Below are 14266 nucleotides of genomic sequence, written 5' to 3' on the forward strand. Positions count from 1 at the left end.
ATACTCTGAGCTCTGTCAGCGCTCCATTTTGGGACAGCTGTCAATCTCAAGAACTCTGATGCATGCTGGGTAAAGAGGGAGGGGCGAGAACAACATCCGGGGACTTTTTCGGTTATTGTCTACTGTTCTTGTGTAATAGAACAGTACTAGGGCTGAGGCTAATGACGTTTTACAAGTACAGGAGCAAACGAGAACACACAAGCACACATGTTGAGAAACAGTTTAATAGTTTTGGATACTTGTGCAAAATAATGTAGAGAAACTTGTTTAATTTAGAACAGACACAGATCCAAAGGAGTTCATGCTGCTGTGGTTGAGTTCATGCACCATCATGCATTAAATCCTGCAGGGAATCTGGTGTGACATGTGTCCTGGTTCTGTGTTCAGGCCGGTGGAGGACAGCAGCCAGCCTCCAGGCCGTGGCGTCCTGTCCATGCAGGGTCTAAGCTATGGAGTCGTCAGAGTGGACACAGAGGAGCGACTGTCTGTGCTCACCGTGCAGGACGTTGGCACCGTCACCCCAGGAGGTAATTATGCAGCATTTACCTTCTCTACAGTAAAAGCTCTCTCTTCATACCGGTTCCCTGATGCTCCATCTTGGATTTGATTTCTCTGTGTAGCGAAGTCACATCTCTTCATTCTCATGTTGTTGCCCACATCTTCCCACATTCCTGCAGAATGGAAGACAATTAAAACGGGAAATCTACTGGTGGCCCAACAGATAGAACAGATGTGTTCATCAGATGCTGCATGAATACATCCAGTTCCTTGTGGTTCAGCAATGCTCTGTGTTTCTGAGCCATTAAAACCTGTTTATTGTGCTGCAGGTCATTGATGCTCGTTCTAGGGGTCAGAAACTCAGTGGAGATACGTTCTGTATGTCTTTATACTCTGTTCAATTCAGTAACTATTCAATTATAGTAAGGATTTGAAAATATCGACTTTTATTTATTTAATTTCTGAAGGAATTTACATAAGAAGGACCAACTTAGAGATAGAATCTTACTACCGGTAATAAGAATGTTCTGGCTGAGATGTGGTTCTGTTCGCCCCCTCCTACCTCCATTCTGCCCCTCCCCCAATATTAACAGAACATAAACAATTCAGTCAGGTTTTACACAGATTTGATTGTTTACAAAGATAAGTGGTCATAAAAGCATTCAAACGTCCCTAGAACAGTGGTTCCTGACCTTTTTTGACTTGTGTACCCCATTGGGCTTTTTTCCTTACCACGATTACCCCTCTCAGTCAAAACAGTCCAAAAGTAGAATATACAATAACTGAATATAAAATAAAAAAGTATTATTTTATAGTTTCACTCTGTTTTAATCAAAACACCCGAGCTTTTCTCAGGTATCTTTTCTCCTTTCTCCAATTTTGCTTTTATTTTTTAATGTTTCTTCTTTGTTTAAAATAGGATATTATTGGTTATCACTGTGTCACGTTTTTCATTAAATGGAGGAAGTAAAGGCAAAGGCCTATGTCGGTTCATCTGTAGTTTCAGCCATAGAAATATATTCCATGAGTTCCTTTATGAATTTCTAGAAATGGACTAAGAATGGACTTTTGATGTGAAAAGTAAATAATTTTGACTTAAAATGTGAAGTAAAACTTTGTATTTAGTTTTACAAATGTGCAGAATCATTGAAATATAAGTTGGGATGGTAAAGCTCTAAGGCTTAAAGCCATGCAGATTAATCTAACTTTTGAAAGAGGAAGCATAACCTCTCCATTTGTCCTGTGAAGAGTTAAACTATCAGCTCTCAGTGTTTCATGCTCCGCAGGGTGAATAAATCCATTAGGTCCATTAAATTGTTCAATTAGTGAGAAGGGGCGAATAAATGTGAGGCCTCTCTTCTTAATCATTGTCCGTTTTTCTGCAGCTCGCTCTCTCTTCATGGCTGAGCTCTCTATGCCTGTTCAGGAAAAAATCAGAAACCTGTGATCCGACCTAAACAACAGGCTCTTTATTCGGTTAATACAGAGCAGAGCGAGCTTTGCAGGATGCAATTCATCATGCATCCGGGACAACAGAGTAATTATTATTTTACAGCAGAGTCATGGATTGATTAAGATTGATCTAAAAAATAAAGAACTGTTTAGAAGAGTCATTTTCTACATTAATAAGGCTTTATACATTAATCAGGACGCCTCTGATGCAAAGCAAAGGCTGAAAAAGTCGGATGGAGGGAAGGAAGGATGGATGTATGGACAGATGGAGGGATGGACCAATCGTTTTTTGTTTTTTTTTGGCTCGATTTTGTGCTGTTTTACCTACAATAAAAATCCTTGAAGTCCAAACACCTGCAGGGAAAGAGGCGTTACTCCTGCTGCAGTGCAGTGAGCTTTCTGTCTGCATCCAGATGCATCCTGCAGGAGTTACTGAAGTATGGTGCTTTAATCTATAAAGAAGGCGATAATCTGTGGAAGGCAGCATGTAAACCTTCCTGATCCAACACAGACTCACTCTGCTGCAGTTTAAAATCACGCCATCAAACGTTTAAACTGATTCTTTTTTGGGGGTTTGAAGCTGGGTTCCTTACATGTCAGTCAAACGCTTTAACATCTTCACCATCTTGGAATGGGGATTGTTTTTAATTTAAGGTAAAACGATCCTGATCACATCAACATTAATATGCTTCTATATCCTCCGGTTTATATAATGCTGCTTTTTCTCTGTTTTAACCCAGTTGCTCTTAGTTTATCCTGTTTTTTGCTGGACACATACGTCACCCTCATCTCTGAGAGAACAGCCTATTTAAAGATTGCTAAGAAACTGTGACTCAGACACGTGGTCCACTTTCAGAAGCAGGTGCAACCGAATAAAGGAAAGTTGCTTCTGCTGCTGTGTGTTAACCGCCAGATGTCCTCTTTTTTTTCCTATCAGGCCTTGTGTGCGTGGTTAAACCGGAGGGCGTCCCTCAGCTTTGTCAGACGGACGAGATCGGCGAGCTCTGCGTCTGCTCCATCGCCACGGGAACGTCCTATTATGGCCTGACGGGAATGACAAAGAACACCTTTGAGGTGAGAACGCCTGCTGGCTCTGATGTGGTCCTAAACATCAAACATAGATGCCCTAAATCTAAGAAGACTCAGTGGCTGGTTGCCACGGTGACGGTGTCTCTAAACTTGTATGCTGCAGGTGTATCCAGTGAGCTCCAGCGGGGGTCTGATCAGCGAGTACGCCTTCGTCCGGACCGGCCTGCTGGGCTTCATCGGACCCGGCGGCCTCGTCTTCATCACAGGGAAAATGGACGGGCTCATCATGGTGAGCGGGCGGAGGCATAACGCAGACGACATCGTGGCCACGGCGCTGGCGGTGGAACCCATGAAGTTCGTCTACAGAGGGCGGTGAGTGTTAGTCATCGGTCTCGGCGACAGCAGCTGGAGAGCAGCCGGCCGTCACAAGAGTTTCCTGTCATAGTGATGAATGAGCTTCATTCACAACATTATATGTCTAATAAAGTCCAGCGGTAGAGAAGGAATCAGGACACTGCAACGCTGGGAAGCTAATTGCATCCAAAGCTGATGAGCTGGAAATTCATCTCTAACCTGACAGCTGATATTTAAAGTTTCAGCTGCAGGAACACAGAGCCCCACATCCTGGTCAGATGGGAGTCATTTCCAATGAAAGTTTTTTCCAGTTCTCTGTTTGCTTCTGAAGAGCCGTCTGTTTACCTGCAGTCAGGTGTGAAGCAGTATTTACACTCTCTGATGTATAAAAGTATTCTTCCTCTCTGCACTGATAACAGATCAGTCTTCAGGGTTTTGGATGGTCCATAAGAACTCAGATCGTCTTTATTTTCTTTTTATTCTTACATGAACGTAAAGAAATGTGTGGAGTTAGGAAGCTGAGGTGGAGGCAAATTTTGCAAAAATACAGATTTATTTTACGTCCGCAGACGGAGAGAAAAGCTCTGATTGGGGCAAGCCCAGCACACACATTTATACTGTGCAAATTTCAACACTCTCTCTCCCTTGGGACCATCCCACCCCTGCATAAAGAACTTTCTCACACTTGAACATAGACAGTTGTTCCTGCAGATCCTTAAAAAGTCTTAAATTTAACTTGCCTTATGTTGTAGGAACCCTGATGGATACAAAATAACTTCAGTTCATCGAGGACATACATGTTTCATTAGCCAGATAAACACTCAGAACAAGTGTCTTCTGTTCAGGGCATGAAGGAAGATGAGGAAACTTTAAACATGTTTCTTTTATCCCTCCTTCCTTTCACCATGTCACTACCTGATCCGTCCCGGAAGCATGATCTGTTCTGCGCAGGTGCTATCAGCTCATTTGCACATCCAGATATACATCGGGGTTGTCCTCAATTTTATTTAGTTAAAAATGAAGTTTTCCTCCCCAAAAATAGTAAACGTACTAAAATATAATGTGGTAAAGGTTAATAATGTATTTCCTGAGAAAAAAAAATGCCTTAAAATCCTTTTTGTTTTATCAGTCGTCTTTGCCTGATCTGCAATGGAAATGGGATCCTTCACTACTTCCTGTGGCTAACTTTTTTTGGCTTTGGATTTAAACATAAATCTAATCTTTTTAAGTTTTATGTTATCGTTTCGCTTTAGCCTTATGTTATATAGTGCGTAATAAAAAGAAAGAAACAACTAAATTGCAGATAAATATGGTTTAATCACATTTTGCTGGACCGCTCTGAGCATGTCTGATGACGTCAGAGAAGCTGTTTAACGGAGAAAATGTAAAAAACATAAAAATTGACTCAAAGTTCATTAAAAAAATTTTAAACACGTGTATTAGTATTCTTTAGTGAGTTAAGGATAGAAATAAGTAGTTTTAGTACCATAATAACAGTATTTATGGACACCCGGATGTACACTGATCATGCTTGCTGGACGGATCGGTTAGCGACAGGACCCCAATTAGGCCGAGGAAAATCATGCTTCCACAGGTTTAATAACACTAGGTGGGATTTCCTGTTTGTCCAGGAAGTTATACAGTGTCACGGTGTTTACCATGAACTCCTGACCCTATGCAGTGCTTCAGGTGCGGTCTCTGGTCTCATTCAGTAGCTGCAATGACTGTGTCTGCCCTCCGTCTCTGCAGGATAGCCGTGTTCTCTGTGACGGTGCTGAGGGATGAGCGGATCGTGGTGGTGGCTGAGCAGAGGCCAGACTCCACGGAGGAGGACAGCTTCCAGTGGATGAGCCGGGTTCTGCAGGTATGGATCACTTCCAGTTTTTATGTCGGATGCATCTTTGCTTTAAGGGGGTTGCCATAGTAACGGTTGGGCATTCTCATCTTGATTTATTTTGTCCGTAGAGTAATGATAGAATCTAGATGATGTGTTTCATTAGTCAGTCCTGTCTTCTCTTCCCATCAGGCCATAGACAGCATCCATGGGGTGGGCGTCTTCTGTCTGGCTCTGGTTCCGGCCAACACCCTTCCCAAGACTCCTCTAGGCGGCATCCACCTGTCAGAGATCAAGCAGCTGTATCTGGAGGGGGGGCTGCACCCGTGCAACGTCCTGATGTGTCCCCACACCTGCGTCACCAACCTGCCCAAGCCGCGGCAGAAACAGCCAGGTGAGCGGCGACGTTCCTTCCGCGTTCTCGTTCGTGTCTGTGACGACGGAGGCACTGACCGGTGTTGTTTCGCTGCGCTACAGAGATCGGACCCGCCTCCGTGATGGTGGGGAATCTGGTGTCGGGGAAGAGGATAGCTCAGGCCAGTGGCAGAGACCTGGGACAGACCGACGACAACGACCAGGTGAGAGGCTGACAGCATGGAAGGCTTTAACCGGCCCATCCAGAGTTTATTCTGTTACTATTAAACTAAGGAAAACGGGTTTCTGATCATGGTAAACATTATAATATTAACAGTTATCATGATCTACTCACTGCACTGATCCCAACAATCAATACCAGATGTTTGAATAAAGGAAAGTCCGTTTATGTCGCTGCCTATATCAGTGACATAAAGTCTGAATGGATGGTTCTTTATTATAGCCTAACAGGCAAAGTAAGCATATATTTAACCAAAGTTAAAACCCAAATGCATCAACGAACGTGTTGATGCATTTACAGAACGATTTTCCTGATTCAGTAACACATGATTGATTGATAGAACCTGTAAAACATTTTAAATGAATAAAACAATCAAATGAATCACATGTAATTCAGGTTTAAACCGATTTCTGCAGATCAGACTCTAGTGTTGTCATCATCCTGACATTGAAACCTATTACTGAGACAGAAACTGGTCCATAAACAAGTCTTCAGCAGCTGCTCTGTACTTTCCTCTGATTGGTTTCTGTAGCAGCAGGGTCAGTTACTACAGGATTCAGCGTCCAATACTGTAGCCTTCACCATCACCTGTGTGATTGTTAGTCATATTAGCCTCCATGGTCTTTATACTGTATATAAACATAGAAGTAGCTAGTTTGTTTTATTGCTCCACTGGTTGTGAGCATGCCAACCCATCGACTGATTTCCATTTTTCCCACTCTGTTTCATAGTTGGGCATTGAAACTGCTAGCATTAGATGAGAGGTTCAAAACTTCACAGCCGCTTAACAGACATTTTGCAGTTACTGCCAAACTTCTGTGCCTTGCTTGTAGATTTAGCATGCAGCATCAGCGATGCTAGCATATGACATCATTCTGCTTTTTCCCGTCTTGTTCGTCTGCCTCGGTAAATTAGACCAGAACAGAGCGTTTGTGTTTGACTTGTCAGCTAACCAGACTAGTATACTCTGATTTTCTGGATGTACTCCCCAACTTGGCAGAGATAAAACCTCCTGGTGAGGCAAGAAGAAAGGCTACGCTGCCTTTATTGACCTTAGAACTGGGCAGTCAGAGTGATTTAACCTGTGAACTGGTGGTGGGCTGATTTTATGCTTTTACTTCCACTTGTGGTAGTTTGCTCCTATAAACCACCATGGAAACATGGATTCTTATGAAAGAATTCTTTCTTATGAAAGATTCTTATGAAAGGTAAGAATGTGTTTGTAATGATAAATGAACATTACATAAATTATAATGTAGAAAAACAGTCAAATTAATGTTTTACTGCTGTTCATGTGACCAGCAGCCATCAAGGACATAAATGACCTTATTTAGAAATTACACATTCACAAAATCCAGTTAAAATTTCCTACTTGGAGGTCAGAAATTCAGATTTCCTACTGCAAACAGAAAATTGCATATCTGTGTGTCTGATGAGGTAATAGGAAGAACTGCAAAAAACTGTGCAAATGTGAATAAGCTTGTTTGTATTGATTTTGATTGAAATGATTATTATTACATTTTTCTGCAACCAATTATCACAAACTGCAATTGTTGACATGTCTATTGACAGAGGCGTAGGGAGAAAACACTTTAATCAGACTAAATAAACTGAAACGGACCCTGCAGTGACTCTTCAGGCTCATTAAGTCAAACATGCTGCTGTGGTGGTTTAGTTTCATCCCCTCTGGACTGTCAACTATTTTCCTTTGTTGTTGTTTTTTTTTTTTATTGAACCATTTGCATTTCTTTAAGACAGAACAACAAACAGTCCTCGCTTTATCAGCAACTGCATTAGGTTTACAGATAGTTGAGGGATCAAAGTATGGGTCTAACAGACCTTAAACTGCTCTTTGTTGTTTTGAAATGTCGGTGGGTTTTATCTGAGGGATTTTACAGCCTGACGTATCGATTGAAGCTTTTAAATGTGGAGTCAGCAGTAAAAGCAAATGTCGCAGCTGATGAGTAAGGGCATCCAGAAACCGACACAGGATTTATCTGAAACCATAGATGTGTTTAAAGACGCCCTGCAGTCCTTCTCCAATGCTTTCTGCTGCTTGTTAAATGCTGATGTTCCAATAATTTGAAATAAAAATGCAAAGTTCTGCATCTCTGCAGAAGTTTAATGTTTAAAAACTTCAGATGTTGGCAGATTTGCTCTCATAAACAAGGTGGAGTTAAACTTTGTTTGTCATCATCTCCAGTTCCTGTTCCTGTCAGAGATCCTGCAGTGGAGAGCTCAGACCACTCCAGACCACGTCCTCTACACCCTCCTCAGCTCGCGGGTAACAGGCTGCTTTAACCGAGAACTGAGTTAAACTGGATTTGAAAGAACTGTTATTGCTGCATCTTTGTGTCCTCACATCACCGCCTCTTTCTCTGTTGTCTAGGGGGCGGTGTCCAACTCCCTCACCTGCCTGCAGCTGCATAAGAGGGCGGAGCGAGTGGCAGCTCTGCTGATGGAGAGAGGAGGCCTACAGGAGGGAGACCACGTTGCTTTGGTTTACCCACCAGGTAAACAAACAACAACCAAAAATCCTGATTCAGCTCTTTTTGCTGCACATTTAACCTACGCTGGTCATTTTTAACTGAAAATTCATTAAAAAGCTGATAATTTACAAATAAATACTTTAAAAAGAACTGCTCAGTAAACATTTTTATAAGCCTACAGAAAAGTCTGACAGTTTTGGAGAAAAAAACAAGATATAAATAATGATAAGCGAGGTTTTCATAGAACTTTTTGGACCACATGCAGCCATCACCCCCACCTCTCTGATCCTCCTGCAGGGATCGACCTGATCGCAGCTTTCTATGGCTGCCTGTACGCCGGCTGTGTTCCCATCACAGTGCGACCGCCTCATCCTCAGAACATCTCCACCACGCTGCCCACCGTCAAGATGATTGTGGAGGTCCGACTCTTATTTTATCCTCCTCAAGTATTCACAGCTTTACTTTCCTCTCAGTGACACATGGCCAGGTGTCAGAACCTGAACCCTGAGCTCTTAAAGGTATAGTGGAGGGTGTTCTTTTTCCGGGTGGATCATCAAAATAAGTCCTCCAAATCTTCCTATTTGTCAATCATTCTGGTGATATGCTTATGTAAGGTCGTCCTATTTGCCCGTCCCCATTTTCACCTACCAGTGGTGAGAAAATTTGAAAATCTTCTTTTGGAAAGTAAGCATGTATGAGCGATGCAAACAGTAACTTTTAAACTGAGCGTGCACGAGGAGAAATGAGTTAGTACATATTCTGCAGGTGTTTAACAGGCGTTCCCTCTCAGGAGCAGGTACAGGGTTGTGCATGTGTATTTTTTTGAAAGTGGAGAGGGCGGGTCTTTTCAAAATATTGTTAAAATACTCCACTATACCTTTAACTAATTACAGTGCATAAAAATCCACAAAAAGGAAGCAGAAAACATGAGGTAACATCTTTTCAAATACTTTTAATCTCGTGTGCAGGTCAGTCACTCGGCCTGCGTGATGACGACGGCCGTCATCTGCAAGCTGCTGCGCTCTAAGGAGGCTACGGCCACCGTGGACATCAGGAACTGGCCTCCAGTTCTGGATACCGGTACTGTTTCATCCAGCGCTGCAGCTATCAGTTATTGTTTTATTTATGAGTAATCCATTCATCTATTTGATTATTCATTTATTTTGAAAAATCTATTCATCCAAAACCCAATATTTATAGTAAACTCATAGTAAATTCCTGAATGAAACATTTTTGGGATTCAAAAAACCCTCAATTGCACATTTTAAAAGAATTGTCAGTGTAAAAGCCTGTTCTATCTACTCATATCCATGTGTAACACATGAAGAAGACTGTTTATCTGAAATATTCATATTTTTAGATAAAGTTCTTCCCAATGACTGCTGGAAGAAGGTTATTGCTTCAGCAAATGCTATGTTTACAGTCTGTACCATCACTCTAGGTAATGATTCAGTTCACTAACCAAGTTAGTTTACCATTATTTCAATAATCGTTTCAACCCTGCATCAATATAACCTTTACGATCCAACAGTATAAACCCTGATTTTTATATTATCTAGGAGGTATATCGTGTTCTTTTTTTTTCCAGTTCTAAACTATAGAGAAAGGAAAACATTTCATAGAAATGCTTGGATTTCCAGTGTTTATTCATATCCAATTTTTTTTTATGTGTTTTCCATCTGCAACCAATTATCCTCCGCCTTATACCTGGAGTATAAGGATCCTTATGGAAATGTTGACCTTTTCCAGAAAAGATATTTCAGAATTTATTCTGTCTTTGACTTTATAAATGTGTAGTACCTGCTGCTATAACCATCAGATGGACAACCTGTTCTTTAACAGGAGGTGTCTGAGTCAGAGCCTGAAATCATGCCAGAACCATGGCTGCTGTGTTTATTTTATGACTCGCCCCCTGCTGGACATAAATGGTAACTACAGGGAGGCAACTACAGATGTGTGGTGAAAACATCAGGCTCATCTTTTCACACCTTTGTTAAATTAATTAGTATTTATTGTCTGCCGATCCAACGTGCTGCAGTCAAATCAGATGAGGAAGGATGAATATTCCGGATGATAGATTATGAACCAGATCAAAATCTTCATTATAAGCCACAGATGTTCTTCACCTGCTTAGCGGTATTTGTTAGCAACAACAGCTGAGCTGCATAATTAGTCATCCACAGCTTTTTCACTGTCATAAATGGTTAAACGATGATAAAGCCAAAAAAGGAACCTGGTATGTGATAAAACTACCCGTAAGTACACGCCTGCTGCTTTTAAAGAGATGAAGAGGAAAATGCAGGAGTTTTCTGCTGTGGAGAGGAAAGCCATCAATAATGATCTCAGGGATGCAGCTGATGCTACCCATCGATCAGAGATGGGTTATCAGGTCAAATAGTTTAAAATCCATCATTCTGCAGAGAAGACAGCAGATTATTTAGAAGTGGAACACAATGAATGCAGCTGACAGTATTATCAGGAGTGAAGGTCCCAGCAGATCCGCTGCAGGTTGGAAGAGCAGACAGGAGAAACCCTCTACTACCAGCAGCAGCAGTTTGGATCGAAATGAAGCAAACGATTTTACTGAAGAAATGTAGTTTTACATCCGATGAAAGCAAAGGTCTGCAGCTTACTTATTAATAGGCCAAAAAGTCCAAACAGATCTGCAAAAACAAGGAAATGTGTGTTGCAGTGGCCTAGTCAAAGCTCAGACCCTGCCTGATGTCAATACAAGAGAAATATTCATCAAATACAAAAAAAGATGCAAACTTGAGTGAGCAGAAACAATGATGGACGTTAAATGAGACCAAAGTCTCCACCTACTGAGAGTTAATGCTGCTGAATGTGGATCTGTTAGCTCTAGGATCATTGGGTGTTCTTAGTTTTTCATTAGCTATGTCTGTTTGGCTGCTTCTTTGTTTGATCAATAATAATCCTCTGAAAATGATTAGATTTTTACCATATCTTTGTCTTAATTGTTTATAAGTAGTTTCAATCCAAACAAAAGAAAAAGCCAATGGAAAAGAGGCTGCTTATATTCGTCATGTTGAAGGAATGGAGGAACAACTGGGTTTAAATGGTTCTTGATGGGAACCGATCTCTCTGGATCACAGCACTATAACCTGTAACGGCTCCAGGATATTTGCTGCTGTCATGCAGAAAGTAGAGCATCAGCTGTGTTCCAGCGGCGCCGCTCCATCAGAGCCGATCTGTGGGTTCAAGTTGAGGTCGGGCTTTCCAACCAGATCCAAATGAAGTTGTGTTTGTGCTGCAGATGACCTGCCAAAGAAGAAGCCCCCGGCGCTCTATAAGCCCACCAACCCAGACGGCTTGGCCTATCTGGACTTCAGCGTGTCCACGACCGGCATGCTGGCCGGAGTTCAGGTCAGTTCAGCTGTAATCCCCTCCTGGACCGGGCCGTCTCCTCCAGCTTCAATCATTACTTATCCAACCAACGTTAGTGGCAGCAGCAGCAGTTTAGAGGGGACAGCTACAGTACAAACAAGGATCCTCTGAAAACAACAGAGCAGGAGGAGATTCTAGGCTCATTTAACTGCTAACTGAAAACACTGAGCTTTAAAATCATGTTATTCCCAGATTTTAATAATCACAGTCAAATAAAGCATCCTTTCTGTTGGTTTCTGGCCAAATGCTGTTGCCTTCAGTTAAAGTCATTTTTATTGTAGAAGTATTTTTACACATTCTAGAAAACTTCAAATAAACCTAAAAAATATTGTTTTGCATTAAACTATAGATGAGATATTGTTGGTAACCTTAAAGGTTCTAGAAGTCTCTGTAAAACTAAAAATAGTAAAACCGGGTCGATATAACAGCAGGTTTTTTGTTTTTTCAAGTGTGTGGGGGATGTAACTAAGCAATGCCACTGGGGTGGTTCATTTTTCATGTTATAGATAAGTTAGTGAACTATAAATATAATATGAGTCAATAATGACATCAGCCCAGGTTTTAGTGTTGGTGCATCTCTACTTTTTAAAGCTCTTTAGCAGGGGCTCTAATATACATGGCTGGCACATTGGGAAAAAAATCAAAATGTAGATACAGTAAGTCATTTTTTCTTAAAATAAGTGCATTTGTTCTTAGATTCAGGAGGTAAAAGAGACATTTTGCCAATGGAACAAGTCAGTTTACACTTTAAATAAGAAAACACAATTGTACTGTCTCATTTCAAAGGCATATTATCTAAAGATCTTATTTTAAGTCACAATACTCATTCCATTGGCAAACTATCTCATTTAGCTACTCAAATTAAGGTTAAATACACTTAATTTAAGAAATTATTACTTATTTCTAGATCGTTTTTTTTACAGTGCATCAATCCTGTTTTAAAAAATCTGTTATTTAACTCATCAATAAAGGAAAACATGACATTTTAAGCTAAATCTATCTTGTTACTTTACTTCTACTGATATTAACATTTTATTCATTTATGTATAACTTTAAATCAAACCTTTATTAAACTAAATTCTGCCTCCTCAATAGATGCAATGTTCCTGTTGAATCTCCAAAGACGTAAAACGAACTCTCGTGGTAAATTCTTTGGGTTGTTTCCAGATGTCCCATAATGCCGTTGGGGCCTTTTGCCGCTCGGTGAAGCTGCAGTGTGAGCTGTACCCGTCCAGAGAGGTGGCCATCTGTCTGGATCCATACTGCGGCCTGGGCTTCGTCCTCTGGTGTCTCTGCAGGTTGGTGCCGCTTGAAATTTCTCTTCACTCCCATCTTATGTTAGCTTATCTCAACGCTTTTCAGCGATAGTTTATCGTCCAGAACTGTGAACAAAAGAGAATGGGCAAACATAGAAAAACATCAATTAGATTGGCAAAGTAGGAGAGAGAGAAATAATGAAACAGGTAAGGAATAACAAAATGATTAACAATAAAATTATCATGCAGGTTAAATGAGGCAAGTTTATGTAAAAGGACTAAACGCTGCTGTTAAGCCTTGGTGATTTTTAAATGTTTCTCCCAGAGATTGAAGGGATTAATGTTGCTTCCATCACCTTATCCACTAGTAATTACTCAGTAACTAATATTTACGCACAGTGAGGATTTTCCGCTTTTAAGTTTTTCTTGAGAGTCTGAGGCTGTTCTAGCACATCGAAGCCCCCACGGCTTTCTACAAGTGATCATATGAGATTCGAGGCGTGTGTCGAGTAATGGAGGAGGCGTTTCCCCAGAATGATTCACTTAGGGGGAGGGGCCAAAATTGATGACGTCCGAAGCCTCTGCTGTGGTCCCACGTGACGGCTTAAAGAAGTGGGTAGGGCCGCGCGAGAACTTCAACAGGGATTTAAACAGCCTAACTACTCAGTCAAGATGTGGGAGTTTGTAGGAGAGTTGCTATCAGTTGGATAGATTCTTAAAATAAAAAGGTTTTTCCAACCAATCTAGTTGGTTAAAACTACTTGGGTTAGATGTAATGATCAAAATGTTTTGGTTTGCTCTAGTACAAGTATGTATTGGGTATAAACACTGCCAAATAAGATTGGTTGGTTTAGTGAAAAGATTGGTTTAACATATAACTTCCAACCCAATTAAAACCAAAAACTATCATGTCTGAATAAAATGACTTCACACCTTTCATTTTGCTCTTCGTTGCCCAATTTGCACAAGCACTTTCACTTTCAGCATGAGATTATTTTACTAAAAAGGCAGAAAAACAGTGTACCTCACTGAACAGTGTGTTCTCTTCGAAGACATTCTACACAAAAAAAACATAAAATGTTCTTATACACACCAATCACTAACAATTTCAAAGGAGCTTAAAGGCACACTATGCAACATTTTTCAGTTAATTAATGTGTTCCATAACGTTATGGATGATTAAATGAGTCATTTCAGGTTGAACAAAGGTATTCTCGGCCGCCCTGGTGGTCTGTGGGGGAAATACCGCACTTGCAATTGCAGGAGCACCGAAGCGCACCCACAGGCTCAGAAGTCTCGTGAGAGTCAGTCTTGCTTTACGGCGGGACCAGCTACACCCCCCAGGTAAAAGCTT

The 14266-nt window shown here is 41.1% G+C and overlaps 1 protein-coding gene across 1 annotated transcript in view; it reads left to right on the forward strand.

Moving 5' to 3' along the window:
* LOC107100607 (disco-interacting protein 2 homolog C-like) overlaps positions 1 to 14266 on the forward strand; it is a 93576-nt gene that overhangs the window by 68751 nt on the left and 10559 nt on the right. The window contains exons 19-30 of the mRNA XM_015399156.1: positions 388 to 527; positions 2888 to 3024; positions 3143 to 3351; positions 5083 to 5197; positions 5360 to 5561; positions 5645 to 5745; positions 7966 to 8046; positions 8152 to 8275; positions 8549 to 8670; positions 9220 to 9331; positions 11526 to 11635; positions 12824 to 12954. Coding sequence (XP_015254642.1) covers positions 388 to 527; positions 2888 to 3024; positions 3143 to 3351; positions 5083 to 5197; positions 5360 to 5561; positions 5645 to 5745; positions 7966 to 8046; positions 8152 to 8275; positions 8549 to 8670; positions 9220 to 9331; positions 11526 to 11635; positions 12824 to 12954 — 1584 coding nt within the window. The remainder of the gene's footprint in view (positions 1 to 387; positions 528 to 2887; positions 3025 to 3142; positions 3352 to 5082; positions 5198 to 5359; positions 5562 to 5644; positions 5746 to 7965; positions 8047 to 8151; positions 8276 to 8548; positions 8671 to 9219; positions 9332 to 11525; positions 11636 to 12823; positions 12955 to 14266) is intronic.

This window comes from Cyprinodon variegatus, unplaced genomic scaffold (assembly GCF_000732505.1).
Source record: "Cyprinodon variegatus isolate N-32 unplaced genomic scaffold, C_variegatus-1.0 Scaffold992, whole genome shotgun sequence".
Classification (NCBI taxonomy): domain Eukaryota; kingdom Metazoa; phylum Chordata; class Actinopteri; order Cyprinodontiformes; family Cyprinodontidae; genus Cyprinodon; species Cyprinodon variegatus.